Source organism: Pristiophorus japonicus, chromosome 17 (assembly GCF_044704955.1).
Source record: "Pristiophorus japonicus isolate sPriJap1 chromosome 17, sPriJap1.hap1, whole genome shotgun sequence".
Taxonomy (NCBI): domain Eukaryota; kingdom Metazoa; phylum Chordata; class Chondrichthyes; family Pristiophoridae; genus Pristiophorus; species Pristiophorus japonicus.
In genome coordinates, this window is record NC_091993.1 from 27,931,370 (window position 1) to 27,953,122 (window position 21,753).

The 21,753-nt window shown below is 42.5% G+C and overlaps 1 protein-coding gene across 8 annotated transcripts in view; it reads right to left on the minus strand.

The window, feature by feature from the left end:
- map2k5 (mitogen-activated protein kinase kinase 5) overlaps positions 1 to 21,753 on the minus strand; it is a 246,290-nt gene that overhangs the window by 191,988 nt on the left and 32,549 nt on the right. For all 8 annotated transcript variants that reach the window (XM_070858527.1, XM_070858526.1, XM_070858525.1 and 5 more), the window contains exons 2-5: positions 18,518 to 18,587; positions 12,405 to 12,445; positions 5,877 to 5,944; positions 4,793 to 4,841 (exon numbers count right to left, since the gene is read on the minus strand). In XM_070858527.1, coding sequence (XP_070714628.1) covers positions 4,793 to 4,841; positions 5,877 to 5,944; positions 12,405 to 12,445; positions 18,518 to 18,587 — 228 coding nt within the window. The remainder of the gene's footprint in view (positions 1 to 4,792; positions 4,842 to 5,876; positions 5,945 to 12,404; positions 12,446 to 18,517; positions 18,588 to 21,753) is intronic.

The window sequence follows — 21,753 nt, forward strand, 5'->3', positions numbered from 1 at the left end:
GGAGGGAGGGCAAGGATAGAGGGAGGGAGGGAGGGAAGGAGAGAGGGAGGGAGGGAGAGGGAAGGAAGGAAGAGAGTGAGGGAGGGAAGGAAGGAGAGAGTGAGGGAGGGGATGGAGGGAAGGAGAGAGGAGGAGGGAGGGAAGGAGAAAGGAGGGAGGAGGGAAGGAAAGAGGAGGGAGGGAGGGAGAGGGGAGAGAAGGAGGGAGGGGAGGGAGGGAAGGAGAGAGGAGGAGGGAGGGAAGGAGAAAGGAGGGAGGGAGGGAAGGAGGGAAGGAGGGGAGGAAGGAAAGAGGGAGGGAGGGAGGGAGAGGGGGAGAGAAGGAGGGAGGGTGGGGGCAGGAGGAGGGAGGTGGGGCAGGGAAGGAGGGAGGTGGGGCAGGGAAGAGGGAGGTGGGGCAGGGAAGGAGGGAGGTGGGGCAGGGAAGGAGGGAGGTGGGGCAGGGAAGGAGGAGGTGGGGCAGGGAAGGAGGGAGGTGGGGCAGGGAAGGAGGGAGGTGGGGCAGGGAAGGAGGGAGGTGGGGCAGGGAAGGAGGGAGGGGGGTAGGGAAGGAGGGAGGTGGGGTAGGGAAGGAGGGAGGTGGGGTAGGGAAGGAGGGAGGTGGGGTAGGGAAGGAGGGAGGTGGGGTAGGGAAGGAGGGAGGTGGGGTAGGGAAGGAGGGAGGTGGGGTAGGGAAGGAGGGAGGTGGGGTAGGGAAGGAGGGAGGTGGGGTAGGGAAGGAGGGAGGTGGGGTAGGGAAGGAGGAGGTGGGGTAGGGAAGGAGGGAGGTGGGGTAGGGAAGGAGGGAGGTGGGGTTGGGAAGGAGGGAGGTGGGGTAGGGAAGGAGGGAGGTGGGGTAGGGAAGGAGGGAGGTGGGGTAGGGGAGGGAGGTGGGGTAGGGAAGGAGGGAGGTGGGGTAGGGAAGGAGGGAGGTGGGGTAGGGAAGGAGGGAGGTGGGGTAGGGAAGGAGGGAGGTGGGGTAGGGAAGGAGGGAGGTGGGGTAGGGAAGGAGGGAGGTGGGGTAGGGAAGGAGGGAGGTGGGGTAGGGAAGGAGGGAGGTGGGGTAGGGAAGGAGGGAGGTGGGGTAGGGAAGGAGGGAGGTGGGGTAGGGAAGGAGGGAGGTGGGGTAGGGAAGGAGGGAGGGGGGTAAGGGAAGGAGGGAGGGGGGTAAGGGAAGGAGGGAGGGGGGTAGGGGAAGAAGGGAGGGGGGGTAGGGAAGGAGGGAGGGGGGGTAGGGAAGGAGGGGGGGGTAGGGAAGGAGGGGGGGGGGTAGGGAATGAGGGGGGGGGGCGGGAAAGGGAGGGAAGGATGCTGAACGGCCGGGCCTAAGATTTCGGGCTGGATTTACAGGTAGGTGGCGTCGGGTATCGGGGGCGGCGCGCAGGTAGGGGGGGGGGGGGGGGAACGGAGGTCGGGTCGCCGGGGGGTGGGGGGGGGAGAGCGGGGGCCCGGTCGGGTGGAAGGAGCCTTATCCACGCAGCCCCAGTGAGGCCATTCGGCCAGGGCTAGGGAATGTGTGCTTCCAGTTTTGGGCGCCTGGAGCTACTGCACACGGAGCAGGCACCTGGCTCCGCCCCCCCACAGCTCGTGCTGCGCTGCGCCCAGCTGCAAAGGACCTGCAGGGAGCCGGAGAATAGGCAAGTTATTTTTAGGCACACTTTGTGGCGCGAGAAACGGGCGTCCAGGTCCGGGCTGCGCCGTTTTAGGCGCGACCCGAAACTTGGGTCCATTATCTGGATGGCGGCAGATTCGGAAAAGGGGAGGTGCAACAAGACCTGGGTGTCATGGTTCATCAGTCACTGAAAGTGGGCATTCAGATACAGCAGGCGGTGAAGAAGGCAAATGGTATGTTGGCCTTCATAGTTAGGGGATTTGAGTATAGAAGCAGGGAGGTCTTACTGCAGTTGTACAGGGCCTTAGTGAGGCCTCATCTGGAATATTGTGTTCAGTTTTGGTCTCCTAATCTGAGGAAGGGCGTTCTTGCTATTGAGGTAGAGCAGCGAAGGTTCACCAGACTGATTCCAGGGATGGCTGGGCTGTCATATGAGGAGAGACTGGATCAACTGGGCCTTTATTCACTGGAGTTTAGAAGGATGAGAGGGGATCTCAGAAACGTATAAGATTCTGACGGGACTGGACAGGTTAGATGCGGGAAGAATGTTCTCGATGTTGGGGAAGTCCAGAACCAGGGGACAGAGTCTTAGGATATGGGGTAGGCCATTTAGGACTGAGATGAGGAGAAACTTCTTCACTCAGAGAGTTGTTAACCTATGGAATTCCCTGCCGCAGAGAGTTGTTGATGCCAGTTCATTGGATATATTCAAAAGGGAGTTAGATATGGCCCTTTCGGCTAAGGGCATCAAGGGGTATGGAGAGAAAGCAGGAAAGGGGGACTGGGGAATGATCAGCCATGATCTTATTGAATGGCGGTGCAGGCTCGAAGGGCCGAATGGCCTACTCCTGCACCTATTTTCTATGTTTCTATCTTCTTTGCATTGATCTTTTGACTTTTTCAATGGCTAGCAGGGAGAAGGGAGGTTTATTTCATTAATGATTTTAATTAGTGAACATCAAAAGTCATTTTTCACTTGAACCAATTTTTTTAATACAGAGAGTAATTAGATTATGGAAGCCTAGTCATTCACAACATTTAAGAAAGAAATACTTAAGAGAAATAGGTTTAGAACGGATACCTTGGATATAAAGCTAGCACCAGTTAAGGGACAATAAGCTCAATCACTTTCTTTTTTATGATTCCATTAAAAAGGACTTTTGATTCGAAAGACAAAATGTGAATGAAATTGACAACTGCAAGGGATCAGGTTCTCAAGTGGAAACTGGGATATAGATGGCTTTGAAACACTGTGGGGGCAGAAGGGGGATGGTTGTTTGAAAATTCACATCAGAATACTTCATGCCAGCATCACAATACTTCAGGCATTAACATATTAACACGGGGTTGGGGGGTGGGGGGGGGGGGGGGGGCGGAGCGGCGGGGTGAAGGAGGGGAGTTATCCTAACTACAGAGGTAGACGTTTAGTTTTAGTGTGACACATGGTTCTATTATCAGCAGTCGTTTGAGTTTTGTTTCACGTTCCAGGGTTAGAATGAAGCCAAAGCAGGCGCAGTGAAAGACCATTTCAACTCCATCAAGAATGTGTCATATGGTCATGCCGAGTCATTAGAACAGTAAGTAACAAGTAACAGACCTAATTGGAAAATGCTACTCATTTTTACCAAACGTATCATAGACCAGCCTCACCAAAAGAATTACCATGTTTTGTTTCAATTTTTTTTTGAAACGCGGATCATGTTTCTAAAAATATAATGTAACAGAATAGATGCAGAATGGACTTTAGACAGTTCTAGCACTAGGATCTCAGTGATCTGAAATGGTGAGAAGTTGCTATTTTTGTACCAAGTCTTAAGTAAAAGACCCAATTATAGAATTTGTGCTTCAATATTTTGTCATGTCTGAGGCATACTATGTTAGTATTAGGTTGACGTATTGGTGATTACAGGGCTGTCACTGATAATAGCAGTGGTGGAAACAACTTGGTGAAAATTGTATTGCACAAGCGTTGGCACAACATTGCATGTTGGCTCAATATAATTTTTCATACAGGGAACTGGTGCCAAAATGAAATCCTTTTCTCCATTATTTAACAGAAGCATTAACCAATTTATTTTCAACAGGCTAATCCATGTTAAAATGGTAAAGGAATTTCATACAAATATGTTGACATATTCCTCGACACATCATACAGAAGCATTTCACGCCAAAGAAGCGTTTAGACGAGAAAAGTGCAGGAATTGGTTGAGATGATATTTTCATCTCTTTCTATAATGTTAATACACACTACTCTAAATGCAATTATTTTAGAAATAATGACAATCATAAGATTTCAGGAATATAAACAGCAGTGGTGCTATACAAATGGAAGTTGTTGTTGTACAATGTGACTGTTATAAAGTAAATCCAAGAGGAATTAAAACTATTACTACTACTGACTTGTGTGGGAAATCGTAGGCATCGAGTGAGGACCCAATCAGGTTTGGTGGTAATGCCCACATTATAAAATAACCTGCCAACATTGACTATCTACACTCACATGTTAAGAATTACCACTTGGGTGAGATGCCAGAAGGTTAACAACACTCTTGTGACCATTCCTCAACAATGATTTAGCTTCTACAGAAGCAAAAGAAAAAATTGGTGAGAGCAGAAAGGGAAGTCACCTCAAGAACAGTACATTATTATACCTTGTAAAAAATTATAATAGGGGACCAGATTTTATCACATCTCATGGTTCAGATAAAAACATTAGATTGCTCAAACTTCGCTTCTGCATATCATTTCAATTCCGCTTTGTAATCACTCCATTATTTTTTTTAATGTAATACCTGTATCAAAAATCTAATATGATAAACCAGATGCTGTAGGTCTGCAAAGACAGGAGTAACGGGGAAGCGGACATGGTGCTGTACAGCATAAGGGCTGCAGAACTTTGGATGAGCTGAAATTTATGGAGGGTTGAGGATGGGAGGCCAGCCAGGAGAGCATTGAAATGGTCAAATTTGGATGAGGGTTTCAGCAGCTGAACACAAATAAAGAAGTGATTGCTTATAATATAATTTTATTTTAAAATCAAGGTATTTATTCTAAGACTAACACACACTGTGGATTCAAACAGTATCCATAATGTGAACTGAACCCCTCGTTGATGTTACGCTTCACTAGCCTATTATTCACAGCAGATTAGTGGGAAATTACACATACTGTAATTATACCCAATGCAGTTTCCGCCACCTACCTGTCCATTTGCCAGTATTTTCTTAAGTTCCGCAGAGGACTTCTTCAAGCTGATGCAAAAGAAAGGCAAAGACAGTTATAAAAATGCATATGTCCAGATAGAAACACACAATTTAAACTAATTAACACTGCAGAACAGAAAATGGATTCCATGGATCTCAAAAAGGAATAATAAAAAACATTGTCACTGCGCTGCTTTATTGTGCAATTAATTGTTTTGCTTAAAAAGGCCCTAATTGTTGTTTGTAATTAATGTACAAATTATAAAACTGTCTCATGTCAGAAAAAAGGCAAAGATTTCTTCAAATGTATCTTAATAGAAGATACCCCCTTCCTAATACCCTAAATACAAATAAATAAATCATGCTATTAAAAATGCAGCTCCCCTAGACTCAGCTGGTAAGTTCACTGCCTAGTGTGAAACTGAGCCAAACAGACTAGACAGGTCTGACGTGATGAACTAGAGCATCTCAATAAGGGTGGTAGCAGGGACATTATAACTGCTATCCCATGACCCCTGTTGGAATGTGTGCAGGTCAGGTGTGGGCAAGACCAGGCTCACCAGTGACACCCTCCACAGTTGAATAGCCTGATAACAATCACCATCAAGGCTTACACATGAAGACTGCCAATGTGGGCAAAGTGCCAGAGGGCAATATATACCCATGAAACTATATTCCTGTATAAGGAGAGGAGGATAGAGAAAAATCAGATGGAGAAGAAAACCGATCAAATTTTAAAGCAGAATGTATTAAATAATTTGCACTTCTGTAATTTGAGATTTAAATTAATCACAATATTAATAAATCTTAAACACAGCACCGGTCTTGCAACTGAGAAAACAATAGAAGACCAAATTTTAGATATTTTAATGAGTCACAGTTATGAGATGATGGAATTAATATTTAGTATTGCTTCTAACATCAATTGCTTTTTATAATTGTCTTCCTCTCATTTTTGTCATGAATTCCCAGCAGAAACACTTCTAAAATTATATAGTATAACGGTTTTGAATCTAGTACCATTAGTTATCATGCAGCGAACATATCTCATAAGCCGTTTTTGATTCTGCTCTTGACTCTTACCTATTGTTCGGCAGGCCTTCTGTGACTGCTGGGCAGCTATTATTAGAGGACCCTGCCCGTGTATTTACCTGCAGGCAGATAAGGAGTTTTTATCAGTCATTCATGGGCTGAGGACAGCAGTCTAATTAACCTGTAATTTACCATAGATTTCTCATTTCCATCTGAAGGTTAATTGGCTTGTTGCTAGGCATGCGGACGGTTGCGTGCTCTCTATTTGCACATGACGTTAGCATACTAAATCACGGAGTCTTTGTAGAAATAAGAAAAAGCATTACTTAATGCTGCTTTTCTAGGATGGATACCATTGTACAAAAGGTATATTAAAAACAATTTTAGTATGTTTTAAACAGACATTTTAACGCTATGTTTTTCAAAATGCTCTAACCATAATGTTGTATTCATAGAGGTTCCCTCTTATTTTTATGTTGTCCACCAGCTTTGTATGGATCTGCTGCTGACAGAGCTGCTAGAGGCAATGGCAAATTTATACTATAAATCTCACATTTGAGGAGTTGTCGGAGGCGGTGACTCCCATAAAGTGGTCTCCAGCTGTGTCTCGAGGCAATGCCACCTATACCGCAAGACTAAACAGTGGATGTTACACTCAGTTTTCAGCAAGTCAATCACCCTTGAATTTGCACCCCCACTGCCCACCCCCCATGGCCAGCACCTGCCCATAGTGAATATAAGGAAATGGGGAATCTGTGTTTAAACCCATATCCTGGCTCACTGGTCTTCCAATGTGCCACACCACCTGGCTACACTTTTTGTTTCTTTTTTATTCAAGTTAAAGTAATGTGGTTCATGCACACACAAACCACAGCACAGCAACTAGAAGTGAAATTTAAAATCACGTTAAAATATATTGGCAGACCAAGAAAAGCAGAAAGACTGATTTATAAAAAAAAAAATTAAAAAGCTAAAATAATTAAATTTAAAATCAATTAATGCAATCAGATCAATTAATTTCATCACTATTGGTCTTGAAATATATATGGATATCATAGAATCATAGAAATTTACAGCACAGGAGGCCATTTTTGCACCAGCTGACAGAGCTATCCAGCCTAATCCCACTTTCCAGCTCTTGGTCCGTAGCCCTGTAGGTTACGGCACTTCAAGTGCACATCCAAGTACTTTTAAAAATGTGGTGAGGGTTTCTGCCTCTACCACTCTTTCAGGCAGTGAGTTCCAGATCCCCACCACCCTCTGGGTGAAAGAAATTCCCCTCAAATCCCCTCTAAACCTCCTACTAATTACTTTCAATCTATCATCATCATTATCATAGGCAGTACCTCGAAACGAGGATGACTTGCTTCCATGCCAAAAAGGATTAAGTTCACAGGTGTTTCAATGAAGGACCTAATATTCCAGATCCCAAACTACATCCTGAAGGGTGGAAGATGCCTGTGCATGGATTTTTTTTAACGTGGGGTGGCTGTTGCATACCAGCCACCACACGGACTTGACAGAGCTAGGTCTTGGTCCAGTGGCAAGGGTTAACCAAGACGATTGGAGACCAGCTCTGCTACACGGACCTCGTGCGCACACATATCGCAGTGTGGGCTGGCCCGTACTGCCCCTGGGTCCCTGGCCCTGAACTCACGCCTCTCCTGGGCTCCGATCACATCCCTCCACAGTCTCTCGCCGCTCCTTCTCCCCTACCTTGCCCTCCTGCTGTATCTGCCCACGCTCCAATCACCAAACTGGACCTTGATGATGTCACTCTTTGCTGCCGTCGCAGCTCGTGCTGCTCCCTGAGGTGTCATGCCTCCATGCTGCTCCTGGGCCTCCACTCGCCGCTTCTTTTATAGCCCCGACCTGCCGCTGGTGTTGTCCCGCAGGTCAGGGCCTCCTCGCTGCTACCCGAGATGCCCCCTGGTTGTTGACCCCTCTGCTAAGGGAAATAGGTCCTTCCTATCCACTCTATCTAGGCCCCCTCATAATTTTATACACCTCAATAAGGTCTCCCTTTCTAATATGGATATGATCATTCACACCTTTAGTGTACTGCTGAGATTGCATCAGGCAGAGCAGTAACCAACAATCACACAAGTTAGATAGCCAGGTTTTTGGAAGCCATTCTGAAAGATGTCCATATGGGAAAAGTAAGTATCACTTGAACCTGAAAAGTCTGTTAGTGCCAAAAGGACTTCAAACTAGTGATACCTTTCACTTCAGAATCTTTGAAGCAACAAAGATTCACTCTTTAACTGATTGTTTTTTTTTTAATACATTCGTATTCACAAAAGACTTTTAGTCACAACTCAGGCATTGTTTGTAGTTTTTATTTTAATAGTTTAGAGAGAGGTGATTAAAGACAGTGGTGGCTCATATTACAGCCATTTTTGGAAAGGGACAGGGCAAGGTTGCTAATGGAATTAAGTTGTTGAAGTGGAGAGAGGTCAAATCAGACATTGCCATGTTCAGGCACAAATGGATAATTCCAGCATCTTCCATCTAAGTGTTAGTCGTCACAACTCAGTGGCAGCTGTGGCTCAGTGGGCAGCACTCTCGCCTCTGAGTCAAGAAGGTTGTGGGTTCAAGTCCTACTCCAGGAATTTGAGTACATAAATCTAGGCCGACACTCCCAGTGCAGTGCTGAGTGAATGTTGCACTGTCGGAGATGTCATCTTTCAGATGAGACATTAAACCGAGGCGCTGTCTGCTCTCTCAGGTGGATGTAAAAGATCCCATGGCACTATTTCAAAGAAGAGCAGGGCAGTTATCCCCGATGTCCTGGCAAATATTTATCCCTCAATCAACATAACAAAAAGATATTATTATCTGGTTATTATCACATTGCTGTTTGTGGGAGCTTGCTGTGCGCAAGTTGGCTGCTGCATTTCCCACATTGTAACAGTGACCACACACCAAAAGTACTTCATTGGCTGTAAAGCACTTTGAGATGTCCGGTGTTTGCGAAAGTCGCTATATAAATGCAAGTCCTTCCTTCGAAGACCATGTCAGTTTAAAATATGCCAATGAGGGACTGTGGTAATTTTATGGCTGCATTTTAATACTGTTCATGGTCCAGGAGGATATGGGCTTGATGGACCAAATAGCCCTTTCTTGTCCAAACCTCGTTCTTATAATAATTATATAAGTTTCTATTAACTGAATGGCTATCATCTATTGAAAAAAAAACTTATTCCAAACAAGCTGGGGCTCAACCAGAAGGATATTAAAATGTTATGGTACAAGATGCTGAACTTTCTTAGAATATATTACAAGTTTCAGGATGAAAATAATTATTTTAATGAAAACAAATATTACATAGAAAATAGGTGCAATAGTAGGCCATTCGGCCCTTTGAGCCTGCACCACCATTCAATATGATCATGGCTGATCATTCACCTCAGTACCCCTTTCCTGCTTTCTCTCCATACCCCTTGATCCCTTTAGCCATAAGGGCCATATCTAACTCCCTCTTAAACATATCGAATGAACTGGCATCAACAACTCTCTGCGGTCGGGAATTCCACAGGTTAACAACTCTCCGAGTGAAGAAGTTTCTCCTCATCTCAGTCCAAAATGGCTTACCATCTGTTAAGCAGATAGTTCTAATTATAAAAGCAATGGAATCTGAAATATAAACAGAAAATGCTGGAAATACTCAGCAGGTCAGCAGCATCTGTGGAGCGAGAAACAGAGTTAACATTTCAGGTTGATGACCCTTCATCACCTCTATCAAATCTCCTCTCAATCTTCTCTGCTCCAAGGAGAACAACCCCAGCTTCTCCAGTCTATCAACGTAATTGAATCCCTCATTCCTAGAATCAATCTCGTAAACCTTTTCTGCACCTCCTCAAAGGCCTTCACATCCTTCCTAAAGTACGGTGCCCAGAATTGGACACAATACTCCAGTTGGGGTCGAACAAGTGTTTTATACAGGTTCATCATATAATTTCCTCGCTTTTGTACTCTATACCTCTATTTATGAAGCCCAGGATCCCATAAGCCTTTTTAACTGCTTTCTCAACATGCCCTGCCATCTGTTTATGCACACATACCCCCGAGTCTCTGTTCGTGCACCCCCTTTAGGATTGTACCATTTAGTTTATATGTCCTGTCCTCATTCTTTCTACTAAAATGCATCACTTCACACTTTTCTGCGTTAAATTTCATCTGCCACGTTTCTGCCCATTTCATCAGCCTGTCTATGTCTTCCTGAAATCTATCATACTCCACCTCACTGTTCACTATGCTTCCAAGTTTTGTCTCATCTGCAAATTTTGAAATTGTGCCCTGTACACCCACGTCCAAGTCATTAATATCAGGAAAAGCAGTGGTCCTTGAACCGACCCCTGATGTACACCACTGTATACCTTCCTCCAGGCCCAAAAACAATCATTCACCACTTCTCCCTTTCCTGTCACTTAGCCAATTTTGTATTATACTATCATATCACATCATTTTTACATGATGTCATTGCACAGAAAGTGGTCCACAAACCTGCTAATAATTCTCTCCCTGCAAAAAAATCCCCAAAAATGTTTTTTTTTAAACCATTGAAATAATGCCCCCTTTTATTTATTTTTTTGTATCTTGTCTTTGCCAATATTTGCCCCTCAACCAACATCACTAAAACAGACTATCTGGTCACTTGTCTCATTGCTGTCTGTGGGATGCTGCCACACGCTTTAACAGTGAGCGGAGCTTTAAACCGCAAAACCTATGCATTACCAAGATCACTTTATTGCACCGTAAAACTTTGTGGGCCTCCGAAACCCTTATACATACCTTTGTTTCCTTCAAAATTGACTACTCCATCGTTTTCCTCATTGGCCTTCCATTCTCTATCTTCCAAAAACTCCAAAGCCCTATTACGCATATCCTGTCCTGCCCTCCCAACACCCCTGTCCTAACTGACCTACACTGGCTCCCCTTCTCCCAACACTTTCAATTCAAAACCCTTGTCCTTATTTATAAATTCCTTCATGGCCTTGCCCTACTTACTCTTCTCGAGCTCTATATGCCTGCACTACTCTAAATCTGGCGTCCTATGGATCCCTCCCTTCCCTTCAATCCACCATTGGTTCTAGAGCCTTCAGCCACCTTAGTCCTATGTTTGGAATTCCCTCCCTACACCTGTCTCATTCTGTTCTTCTGTCTCTGCCTTTAAGAAAAAGTCCTTAAAACTCTTCTCGTTGACCTAGTCTTTGGTTAACCCTCCTAATGACTTTCTTTCGGACTTGGCTTCCTTTTAATTAAAAAAAATCACACCTAGTTGTGAAGCGAGTTTGAGCTTTTTCAAAAAATAGTAAAGACAGTATATAAAGCTGATATTGTTCTGAAAACAGGGATACGTTTTCCCACAGTGGATGTGGGGCGGAGGGAGGGGGGTGAAAAAAGACTCAATCTAAATCACTAATACATGGCTCATACCTAGTCATGTAGCAGTAATAGGAGAGAAACACACAAGTGAGAGAATGGCTCTTTGAATGCCTCCATCACCCAGTGAGACAGACTTGGATACAAAGAGTTGCACACAGTGAGAGGAAGAGAAGGAGTCAAGGGTTATGGGGAGCGGCAGGGAAGTGGAGCTAAGTCCATGATCAGATCAGCCATGAACGCAGAGCAGGTTCGAGGGGCTGAATGGCCAACTCCTGCTCCTATTTCTTATGTTCTTATGTAGGCCTGGTTGGTCACCTGCCCAACATCTGGCCCTGCAACACATAGGAACTGGACTGGAGGAAGAAAACAAAATATTTGGCCACCTTTTCTCTTCTAAATACCCCAACTCTTGCTTAGATATGGTTCCAGCCACTTCCAAAGCAGGAGCCGAAGCAGAGAGTGTCAGCAAACTATTCACTGTAGACATCATTAGATCAGTGCCAGTGTGTCTCTTCACCAGATGTCTACACACATTTTCTAACAGGGATCACTGAATAGTGATCAGAAGCGGGAATCCTGACTGATTTTCCCATTCCTAGTACAGGGGCACTGAGGTCAATTTTAGCACACTTGAAATCAATGTTTTAAATAAATCGGGAGTAAAAAAAAAAGCATATTTAATTTCATGATGTTTTTGTCCTATCTTTTTGCAATTTTTTTTCCTCTCCATGAATTTAAACAGTAAAAGTGAATGCATAGATATCTTGTCCTCTCGACGTTTCTAGTATGCAACAGGTAATGAAAATCGACTCAGGAAAATTTTGCCTGAAAGATGAGAAATCATTTTATTTCCTTTGGAGCACTGAAGGTTTGTATAATGAGTATAATTTCTTAATCATATCACTTTCTGTCCCTCATTAAAATGTACATTACAAAAATTTAACCACCTTTTAATATAAAAAATTAAAAGCGATAACCTATTTTGTAACTCTAATTGCTTCAATGGAAATAAGACAAGAATTCACAGCTGTGTGATTAAATCATGGGAAATATTCCCCACTTTGTATAACAAGAGACCCCCTGCTTGTCAGAGTTTGAAGAGCCAAGGTTTTCAGATGACATTTCAATAACTGGAACACAGCATTACAAATCCATTCCCAACTTTACTGAAACAATTATTGAAATTATTACCTTCAGGCCATGTATGTTCCGTTTCCCAGGTGGCTTGCAGGCTGAAACAGTAATTGACTAAATTGCAGAACACATCAGGGCCATTTACAAATTTGTTAAAAATGAATCATTTGAAAGAAATGAGACTGACACCAAAATTAGCAGCTGAAAATGATGGAAAAGGGGCTCAAAAGACTGTACAGGGAATTTTAAAAAGTGATTCCATCTTGCAATATTGAACAGTGAAAAACTGATAGACAGTCTATATAAAGTATAAAGCTACAGAGTACAAAAACAAATATAATAACAAAGAGCCAGTCCATTTCAACCTTCGTTTGTTAACCTTTTATATCATTAAAAAAGTGGGCTAACCCTAACACACAGGTGAATAATATACTTATCTATAGAATCTATTGCCAGGATTAATAAATTGTAAATTGTAAGAGTAAAATTTAAAATGCGATTGAAAAGAAAATATTTTATTTTATCTTTGATATTTTGCTTGAGCAGGCGAGTGGAGCACCTGCCACTTACATTCGAACAGTAAAGAGAGTCAATAAAAAGTTATGAAGAATTCTGATCAAATGTTCATTCTTTTTTGGTCTGCATCTATTTTGGTGCTTTGTTTAAACAAAAAGCTATTTTAAATTGAGTTCTAATGGCCTAATATTTGGGGTGGGGGAGAAAAGGCACTACAGGTTGAGTTACTGAGCACAACACTGAAGTATCGGTAGTGATGTACCCACTAACCCAAGGCATTTCAACAAAGATGTGATTTCAACTGTTATGTTAATATCACTCCCCAACTCTGCTGGATGCAGCAACTTTTCTGAGGCAATTGCATCAATGAGGTCATCACTCAATTTAAACAAGGGCATTTAAGGGAAAGGAATGAGAAATAAAAAACACTAACAATATAAAAGTTCACTATTATTCTCAGTAAATAGGATCCAAAGTGATGCTCCTTTAAAAGGATAGTCTAAGCAATGTTTACTTAACTGAAAATATTTACAAGAATGTAAAGATTTCCTGATGAAAGATTTTGTGTGTGGATATATTGGTTTGATCTCATTTCAGAAATACAATGCCACAAATGGTATGTTAAAAGACTTGTCAATCTTGATTGATTGTCTCACCAAGACAAATTCGATTTTTCTCCCCTTCTCCCAGATGAATGTGTGCTTCACTCTAGTGGCATACCAAGTGATATAATATAGCCAATCAAATAGCAACAATCTTTTTAATTATAATATATATATATTTTAGCCCACTGATGTTTTGAATTTGTTTTTAAAAGGTAATCTCGTACTCAGTTCCTGATCTGTGCAATTAGTTCATTTCAGCCAGGGCTGCGGCCGAAGTGGCACAATAGCCCTCAGTATCCCGGGTTAGGGAATGAAAAATATTAGCCACGATTTCTGTTCCTGGTCATTACCCAGTCACTCTTTTTGGAAATGTACATGGGGACATCAAATCAAGAAAGATCAGGATTGGACTTGCTATGATGCCCCCGGCCCATGACCAATCTCACCCAGTGAAACATGGGTCAATTGGGCAAAGTACCTGCACCTACAGAACCAGTCTGATGAGGAGGCAACACCTTCAAGAGAGGAAGGGAAAAAAGCTAGCAGAGATATATTTAAAAAAAGAATACATATATTACATGCTGGCTATCCATTATCGAGGAAAAACTGGAAAGATTCCAAGATCTTGTTACAAAAATAAGTATTATATAGAAGTATTTTAGGAATATATCTGAGAGGGTATTAATAGCCTTGCGCCTCAACTGTTAATGGGAATGAACATACCCTGTTCAGTGTTAGACTCTCAACGGCAGCAGTAGGAGTTGAAAGCACAATAAAATGCTCTCAATTTAGAATGGTTGTTGGTTTGGCTGCTTAAGTCTAAAAACCTTGATTACTGAACCAGGAACTAAAATATTTTAAAGGCTTGCTGGTAAGTTCATTCTCACTTTCTGCATTGTATAGAAAATGAAACCCTCTACTCTTAAACACATTTTCCTTCCCAAAATGGGTTTTAACATTTCTTGATCTGGGCACCAGCTAGCATTGCATACAGTATGCATAGTCTCCTCAATCTTGGGAGGGGATCATATCTTACTTGATGCCCACTAATGATGGGCTTAGAAAAAAAAAAGTTAGTCTTTAAAGCTCTTTGTCTAAAATGCCAAAACAATATTGACATGAACCCGTCTTTTGGAATAACAATTTTTTTTTTTTACTAAACTATTCAAAATGCTTCTTATTTTATATTTATCTTACTAGTTCACAACAGAAGATACTGAAGTATGCAAGAAGCTGAAAATGTCTCAAATGGAACATGGCATTTTATTTGAAAAATCTTGTTTTATAATCAGCAGAAGCTGCATTTTCCATTTTGTCCTTGATATTTCACAAGAACTATTTTGATTATTCTGGTGTTGTTTTTATCTCTTGCTTTCAATTAAAAAATGTATAAGATCAAGAAACACTTTAAAAGAGAGAGCTTGGTTAAGTTTTCAGGATGGCAACATGTCTGAAAGACTACATCCCTCGAGATTTAAAGATATGCAATACCTTTTTTAAAGTTTAGGTAGCAGCAGAGGTTTAAGAACTCCTTATAATGAATGATTCACAGATAATTCCAAAAAGGCAAAAGTATTGAGCTTGGACAGGATTGGCGGTAGGCTTTTGACTTGGATTGGAAATTGGCGGTGATATAGGAGACAGAGTGTAGGGACAGAGTACATGCTCTGATTGGTGGGATGTAATAAGTGGTGCTCACCAGGGATTGGTTTTGGGGCCTCATCTTTTAACCATATGTATTAATGACTAGGATGAAGGAAGAGAGAGCTATATATTCAAGTTTGCAGTTGACACTAAGTTAGGAGGAACAGTAAGTAGTGCAGATGGGTGCAGGAAGTTGCAAATGGATATAGACAGTGTAAGTGAGTGGGCAAAACTATGACAAATGGAGTTCAATGTGGGCACATGAGGTCATTCACTGTGGATCCACGATAGATAAAACAGATTATTTTTTAAATGGTGAGAAACTAAGAACTGTAGAGGAGCAAGTACACAAATCATTAAAAACTAGTAGACCTATACAAAAAGCAATCAAAAAGGCTAATGGAATGTTGGCCTTTATCTCAAGGGGGTTGGAATTCAGTTGTACAGAGTTGGTCAGACCCCATCTGGAGTACTGCATTCAGTTTTGGCCACCGAACCTCAGGAAAGATATATTGGTCTTGGAAGGGTTACAGTACGAATTTTCCAGAATGATACCAGGGCTGAAAGGGTTAATTATGAGGCTATGTGCATAAACTTGGATTATATTCCCTTGAATTTTGACGGGTAATCTCATTGAGGTCTTTAAAATGATTAAGGGATTCGACAGTGTAGATGCAGAGGGCTCTATTTTCGCCACGATTGCATGCCGTTTTTTGGCATCCAAACATTTTTTGGCATGAAATACTCACTTTCCAATTTTCGCCAACGTTTAGACGCTGGCGCCGACCATGTGCAGCAGTTTACATTTTTTTGGCGCAGACACGAGTCAAAACGGGATCGGGCGCCGTTTTTATGGACTTCATCAATTTTGGCCGTCCACGATTTTTTTCAGCGCGGCGCACACTGCCCAAAAGCCCCACAAAAAAAAACGGATGTTAACTTATGGAATCAGCGCAGCGCACAAGAGGACAGGAGCAAGGCAATAATATACAAGAAAATACTTTTTTTTTCCCCACAGGGAACTCTATTTGGAGCAAGGGAAGATGATTTCCGGGCCGAAAGGACTGCTCCCCCCGCTGCAATCCCGGGCCGAAAGGACTGCTCCCCCCCCCCCCCCCAGCTGGACCCACTGTCATCCCGGGCCGCATGCCCCCCACCCCCACTCCCCCTGCGAGTTGAAGTCGGGAAGTAGGAGGGCCATTTGGCTGGGGATTGCAGCGGGTCCAGTAGGGGGTTGCGGTGGCCGTGGGGAGAGAGGTCCTTGGCGGGCCCGGGATTGCAGCAAGTCCAGCGGATTTCACTTTTTAAGTGCTGGAGTGGATGGTATAGAAATGAGCAGGTTAATCATTTTGGGGTACAGAATACAGCAGTGATCAACTGCTAATGATGTCTGTGTCTTGGTAAAGTTGTCTTACGATCACTAATCCCTCAGTGTGAATGCCATTATGAATCAAAGGCAGGAGCGGGCTTCAGCTTGCTTAAGCATCTCTGGTTACCCTGGCAACTTCAGCTTTTCGTGCATGTCCAGAGTTTTTTTGGCGCAGACTTGAAGCTCCACCCCCCAGACTAACTTCAGAGAGCACTGCGCCAAATTCAAATAACTCTTTGGCGAAAGTCCCAATTTATTTTCCCAGCACAAACGGGCACAAAAAAAAAAATCAGTCGTACATCCTCCTGGGCGCCAAAAATCGGCAAAGAGGAAAATAGAGCCAGTGGAAACTATTTCCTCTGGTGGGGGAATCCAGAACAAGAGGGCATAATCTTAAAATTGGGAGCCAGGCCATTTGGGAGTGAAATCAGGAAGCATTCTATCACACTTGAAATTTGGAACTCAGCATCCACAACTTTTTGTGGAAGTATCACAATCGGAGCTTTCAAGACTCCGCTAGATATATATATTTTTTTTTAAGTAAGGTTATCAAGGGATATGGAGCAAAGGCAGTAAATGGAGTTGAGGTTCAAATCAGTCATGATCTAATTGAATGGTGGAGCAGGCTTGTAGGGCTGAATGGCCTACTCCTGTTCCTAATGTTATGTTCCAATTCACACTGCGATATGGGTAAAACTTCTGAAGCATTTCATTTTTCACAAAGATGTATGCTGACATTTAGTACTGTTATGCAAGAAGATTGATCATTAACCCTCTCGGTGCTATGCGGTCAACACAATTGCCAGTCTGAAAAGATGCATTTGTCCCGGTCGCTACATAAATTTTAGTTACTGGGTCATTTGACCATTATTTTAAACAATGACTATCACTGCACCCAATTTGCAAACTGCAGAATAACCCAATTAATTATCCTGGAATATAGCAGAATATTTATACCCAGAGACAAATTTTAAAACACATGGCTGAGAAGCAGCATCAAGGTAGCAATTTATAACTAAGACATTTAGATCAAGTTGAAATCTCAATAGCTTGTGGAATTTGTTTAGGTCACCTGGATCCAAAGATTAAATTACTGTCTTCTATTCATTTTCATCTAGATATTTAATATATACAGTAACAGGCTCTTACTCAAATGCCTTCATGCTTTGTAATAACAGGGAGAGATTTGGGGATTATGTCGTTAGAACAGCTAATAGTACTGCCTTAGTTTCACTTATGAAGCAGGCTATTGTGACAGTACAGGTTGAACCTCTCTTATCCGGGAGTCCCTTATCTGGCACCACCCCATCCTACTCACCAATATAATCTTTCTCCTCGATCGGCTGCCTCCTCCTTGTTGCCCTGCTGGAACTCCTGCAGCCACAGTCCTCGGGCCGGCCGCTCCTCCCCACAGCGTACCCTCTAGGGGGTCGGGCTGTGCCAACTCTTCTGGGCCCACCGACCTCTGACTCTTCTGCCCCCCCCCCCCACGCCCGACCTCGGCCAACCCCCTCCCCCTCCCCCCCTCCCCCCGACCTCTCCTCTCTCTTTCCCTCCCCCCCACCCCACCGGGCACAGGCCATGTCTCAAGGGTGCCAGATAAGGGAGGTTCAACCTGTACCTTAAAAATAAATCAACTGAGCACCTCATATTTATTACATAGAGAATATATATGTGAGTGATTAAATAGCAACTATCTCGTCAAGAGGTCTAGATGACATGAAAGTGAAATGGGCACTTTAAATTGGCAGCAAGAAAAAAAATTATAGCCTTTAAATCATTCCTATGTATTCATTAGAAAAAAGAACACTGGAATTTGTTGAGGTGTATTCTTCCTTTATTTGCTAGCAATTGTCATGGCAGGTACCGAGGATAAAACATACCAATCCACACACAAACAGCAAGGATTAATAATATGGTTTAATTATCAGTTTTGTTGACATAATCAAGAGAGAAAAAGATAAATGTAAATGCAGACTTATTGGCATCTCCGTTTACTCATTATGAACATACAGATGCAAAGTCAGCCATCTTACCTCGTGGATATATCTGCAGCGGTTCAATCATCTCTCCATTAACTTGCTGCTCTGTCACAGTAGTATAATACTAGAAAGGAAAGCACACACACAATATATTCATGCCCAGATTTAAATAAAATTGAATTATTTCATTTTTCCAAATAAAAACAGGAATATTGAAAACGGTCAGTTAACATTTTCAGGTAGACAACAATAACTTGCATTTATGTAGCACCTTTAATAAATGTAGAAAATGTTTCAAGGTGCTTTGCTGGGAGGGCTGGTTGGGAGAGAGCAAATGAAACAGAAAGAGACACTTAGCCGTGGTGGCAAAGTTGGTCGAGATAACCAAAAACTTGGTCACGATGTTGAGTCTCAAGAAGATTTTTTTTTTTTTAAACGGTGAAGAAGTGGAGAGGGGAAGCGAGTTCCAGACAGTTGGGCTGAAATGACCGAAGGCTCCATCATCAATGGGAGAATGGATAGGCAGGAGAATCAAAAAATTAGAGTCAGAGGATTGAAGGAGGGGATATAAGGCTGGAGGTGGCTGCAGAGATAGGATGGGCTGAGGCCAAGGAGCAACTTGAAGACGATGATAAAAACTTTAAATTCAACGTATTGGGAGCCAACATAGGTGGGCATATCTGGGGTGATAATTAGTTGGACATAGGGACATAGTGTGAGATATGATACGAACGGCTGAGCTGTTGACAGGTTAGAATTTATGAAGGATGGAAGTGGAAGTTGGAAGGCCAACAAGGAAGACAGTGGAGAAATCACATCAGGGTAACAAAAGAATTGGTAAGGGTTTAGTGGCAATGGGTCTGGGATGGGGTAATGTCGCAGAGGTGGAAGTAAGCAGTCTTGATGGTGAATGGGAAATGAATTTCTATGCCTAGCTGCAAGTGAAAGAGATGGCCAAGGTTTTGCATGGTCTGGGTCAGCCTAAGTGAATAGCTGCAGAGGGAAATGGAGTCAGTGTCACGAGAGGAGCTCATGCTGTGGGTCCAAAAGTAACAGCTTTGATCTTTCCAATATTCAGTTGGAAATTTTAACTTATCCATGACTTGATGTTAAACAGGCAGACTAACAACAGGGATGATTGTGGGGTCATGGGGGAAAGTGGTGGTGGGGTGGAGCAGGGTATCATAAGCATACATATGGAAGCTTGCTGCTGAGGATGTCACCAAGGGGCAGCATATAAATAAGGAAGAGGAGGTGACCTGGATTGATTCTTGGAGACTTTGGAAATGACTATGGTAATAGGAAGCGAAGCCATTGCTGCAAATATGCTGGCAGTATTCGGACTAGTAGGAGTGCTGGACAAAATACGACAGGTGATGTGTCAACTATTGTGAAGTGGACAAAGAGGAATAATACACCAAGGTTACAGTCACAGAGAAAGTCATTTGTGCATTTGGCTAGGGCAAATGTTAGTGCTGCGAGTAGGCAAGTTAAACTCAAAAGATTTAAATGAGTTTGTTTTAAGATTATAGACATGGAGCTTAGTGGCATGGCATGTTTCAGAACTTTAGAAGGAAAATGGAGGTTAGAGATGGGGTGACAACTGGAGAGAATGGATGGATTATGGATGGGTGTTTTGAGGCAGTGATGAAAAGGAGAAGGATAGCACCTGAGCTAAGGAAGCCATTAACAATATCAGTTAGAATGGGGTCAGGAGACACCCTTTGTCAGAACGGATATCTGATGAAGGACATCGATCCAAAATATTAATGTGTTTTCTCTCTCCAAATGTTATGTATTTCTAGCATTTTCAGATTTTTAGGATTTTACAGTTTTCTCTTTTCTTAAAGTTAAAAATTGCGGATACCAAACATTGTTGACCCAATTTGCCTATTGGCCACTTTGTGCAAATTAGTTAAAAAGCAAGGTTAACACTGCAATCCAAATGAGCAAAATAAGCATAATGGTGTCATTATAGAATTCAACATCTACTGATTTGTGGGTCTATTTGGATCACTGATCTTACAATATTTGAGTCAAGACTCACACCACTGCTTTCTTCCAAGTTAAAACTGGATCAATTTTCACAATAATACTAATGACTATAAACAAACTGTTTCTACCTGTTTTTGCCTGGCTGACAAAAATCAATAATTTTGCATACATGAATTTTAACACGAGCATTCCAACAATTCATACATTAATTTGACATATGGTTAAAATAACATTTGTTAGAGGTACTACAATGGGGACATCAATGAGTAAAACAGCCAGGGATTCTTGTTCCTGATCATTTTCTGGTAACTCTGGCAAGGAAGTGAAAGAGCAGGGAGAGTGGGACTAATTGTATCGCTCCTTTAAAGAGCCAGCACGGGCACGATGGGCCGAATAGCCTCCTTGTGTGCTGTATGATTCTATGATTCTATAAGTGTCGGCGTGCCCTCGCCCCCAAAACAACAGCTGAAGAGTCAATGCTTCTCACTTAAGCCCATGAATGATGGGCACTTGGTCCAAGTATCAGAGGAGTCCCAGTACTCACTGCACCATACTCTTGCAGATGTCAAAAGCAAAATACTGCGGATGTTCATGAGTGGAATGGCAAAGAGGCCGGGGGCAGCAGGAAGAAAATTTGAGGGGGTGGTAAAACAGTCCTCAACAGTCTTTGCTCAAACAGCATGAAAACACTGAAATAACCTTAAACAAATACCCGAGAATGATTACAAATCAATAATCTATTTGAGGGGGTACAGATAGTTTGCACACAGCATGATGGAAGAAATCCAGAGCGTATGATCTAATGATTCAAACATCATAAACCACTTTGGTTTATAACTGTCATGAGAATTTCAAGATCATTTAAGCATATTTTTTTTTTTAAATTGTTAGGAAATCATTTTATTCAATTTTGTGCTGGTTTATATGTCAGTTCTGTCACTGATCATCACTCTCCTTCCTGTGGTTGAAAGCAGAAGATGTTTTATAATGAAGGACTAACACTTACAATTCAATTAATTATTGCAAATTTCTTGAGAATTAATTTGCAGCTGATTATCTGGAAATTTTATGGCAGTCATATATTATAATCAAATCTGATATATTTATCCCTTCGTACAGGCACTATGGCTGCTTTGGAAATTTACCATATATAAACTATACGCAGCCCACTTCCAGTTTTCATTCATTAGTAACTCAAGAAATGTAATGTGTCCTTAGAGAATAACATATGCAGACTTTATTATATGCTGATTTGGCCAAGCACTGTATAAAGCTAAAGGAACTCTAAACAAAGA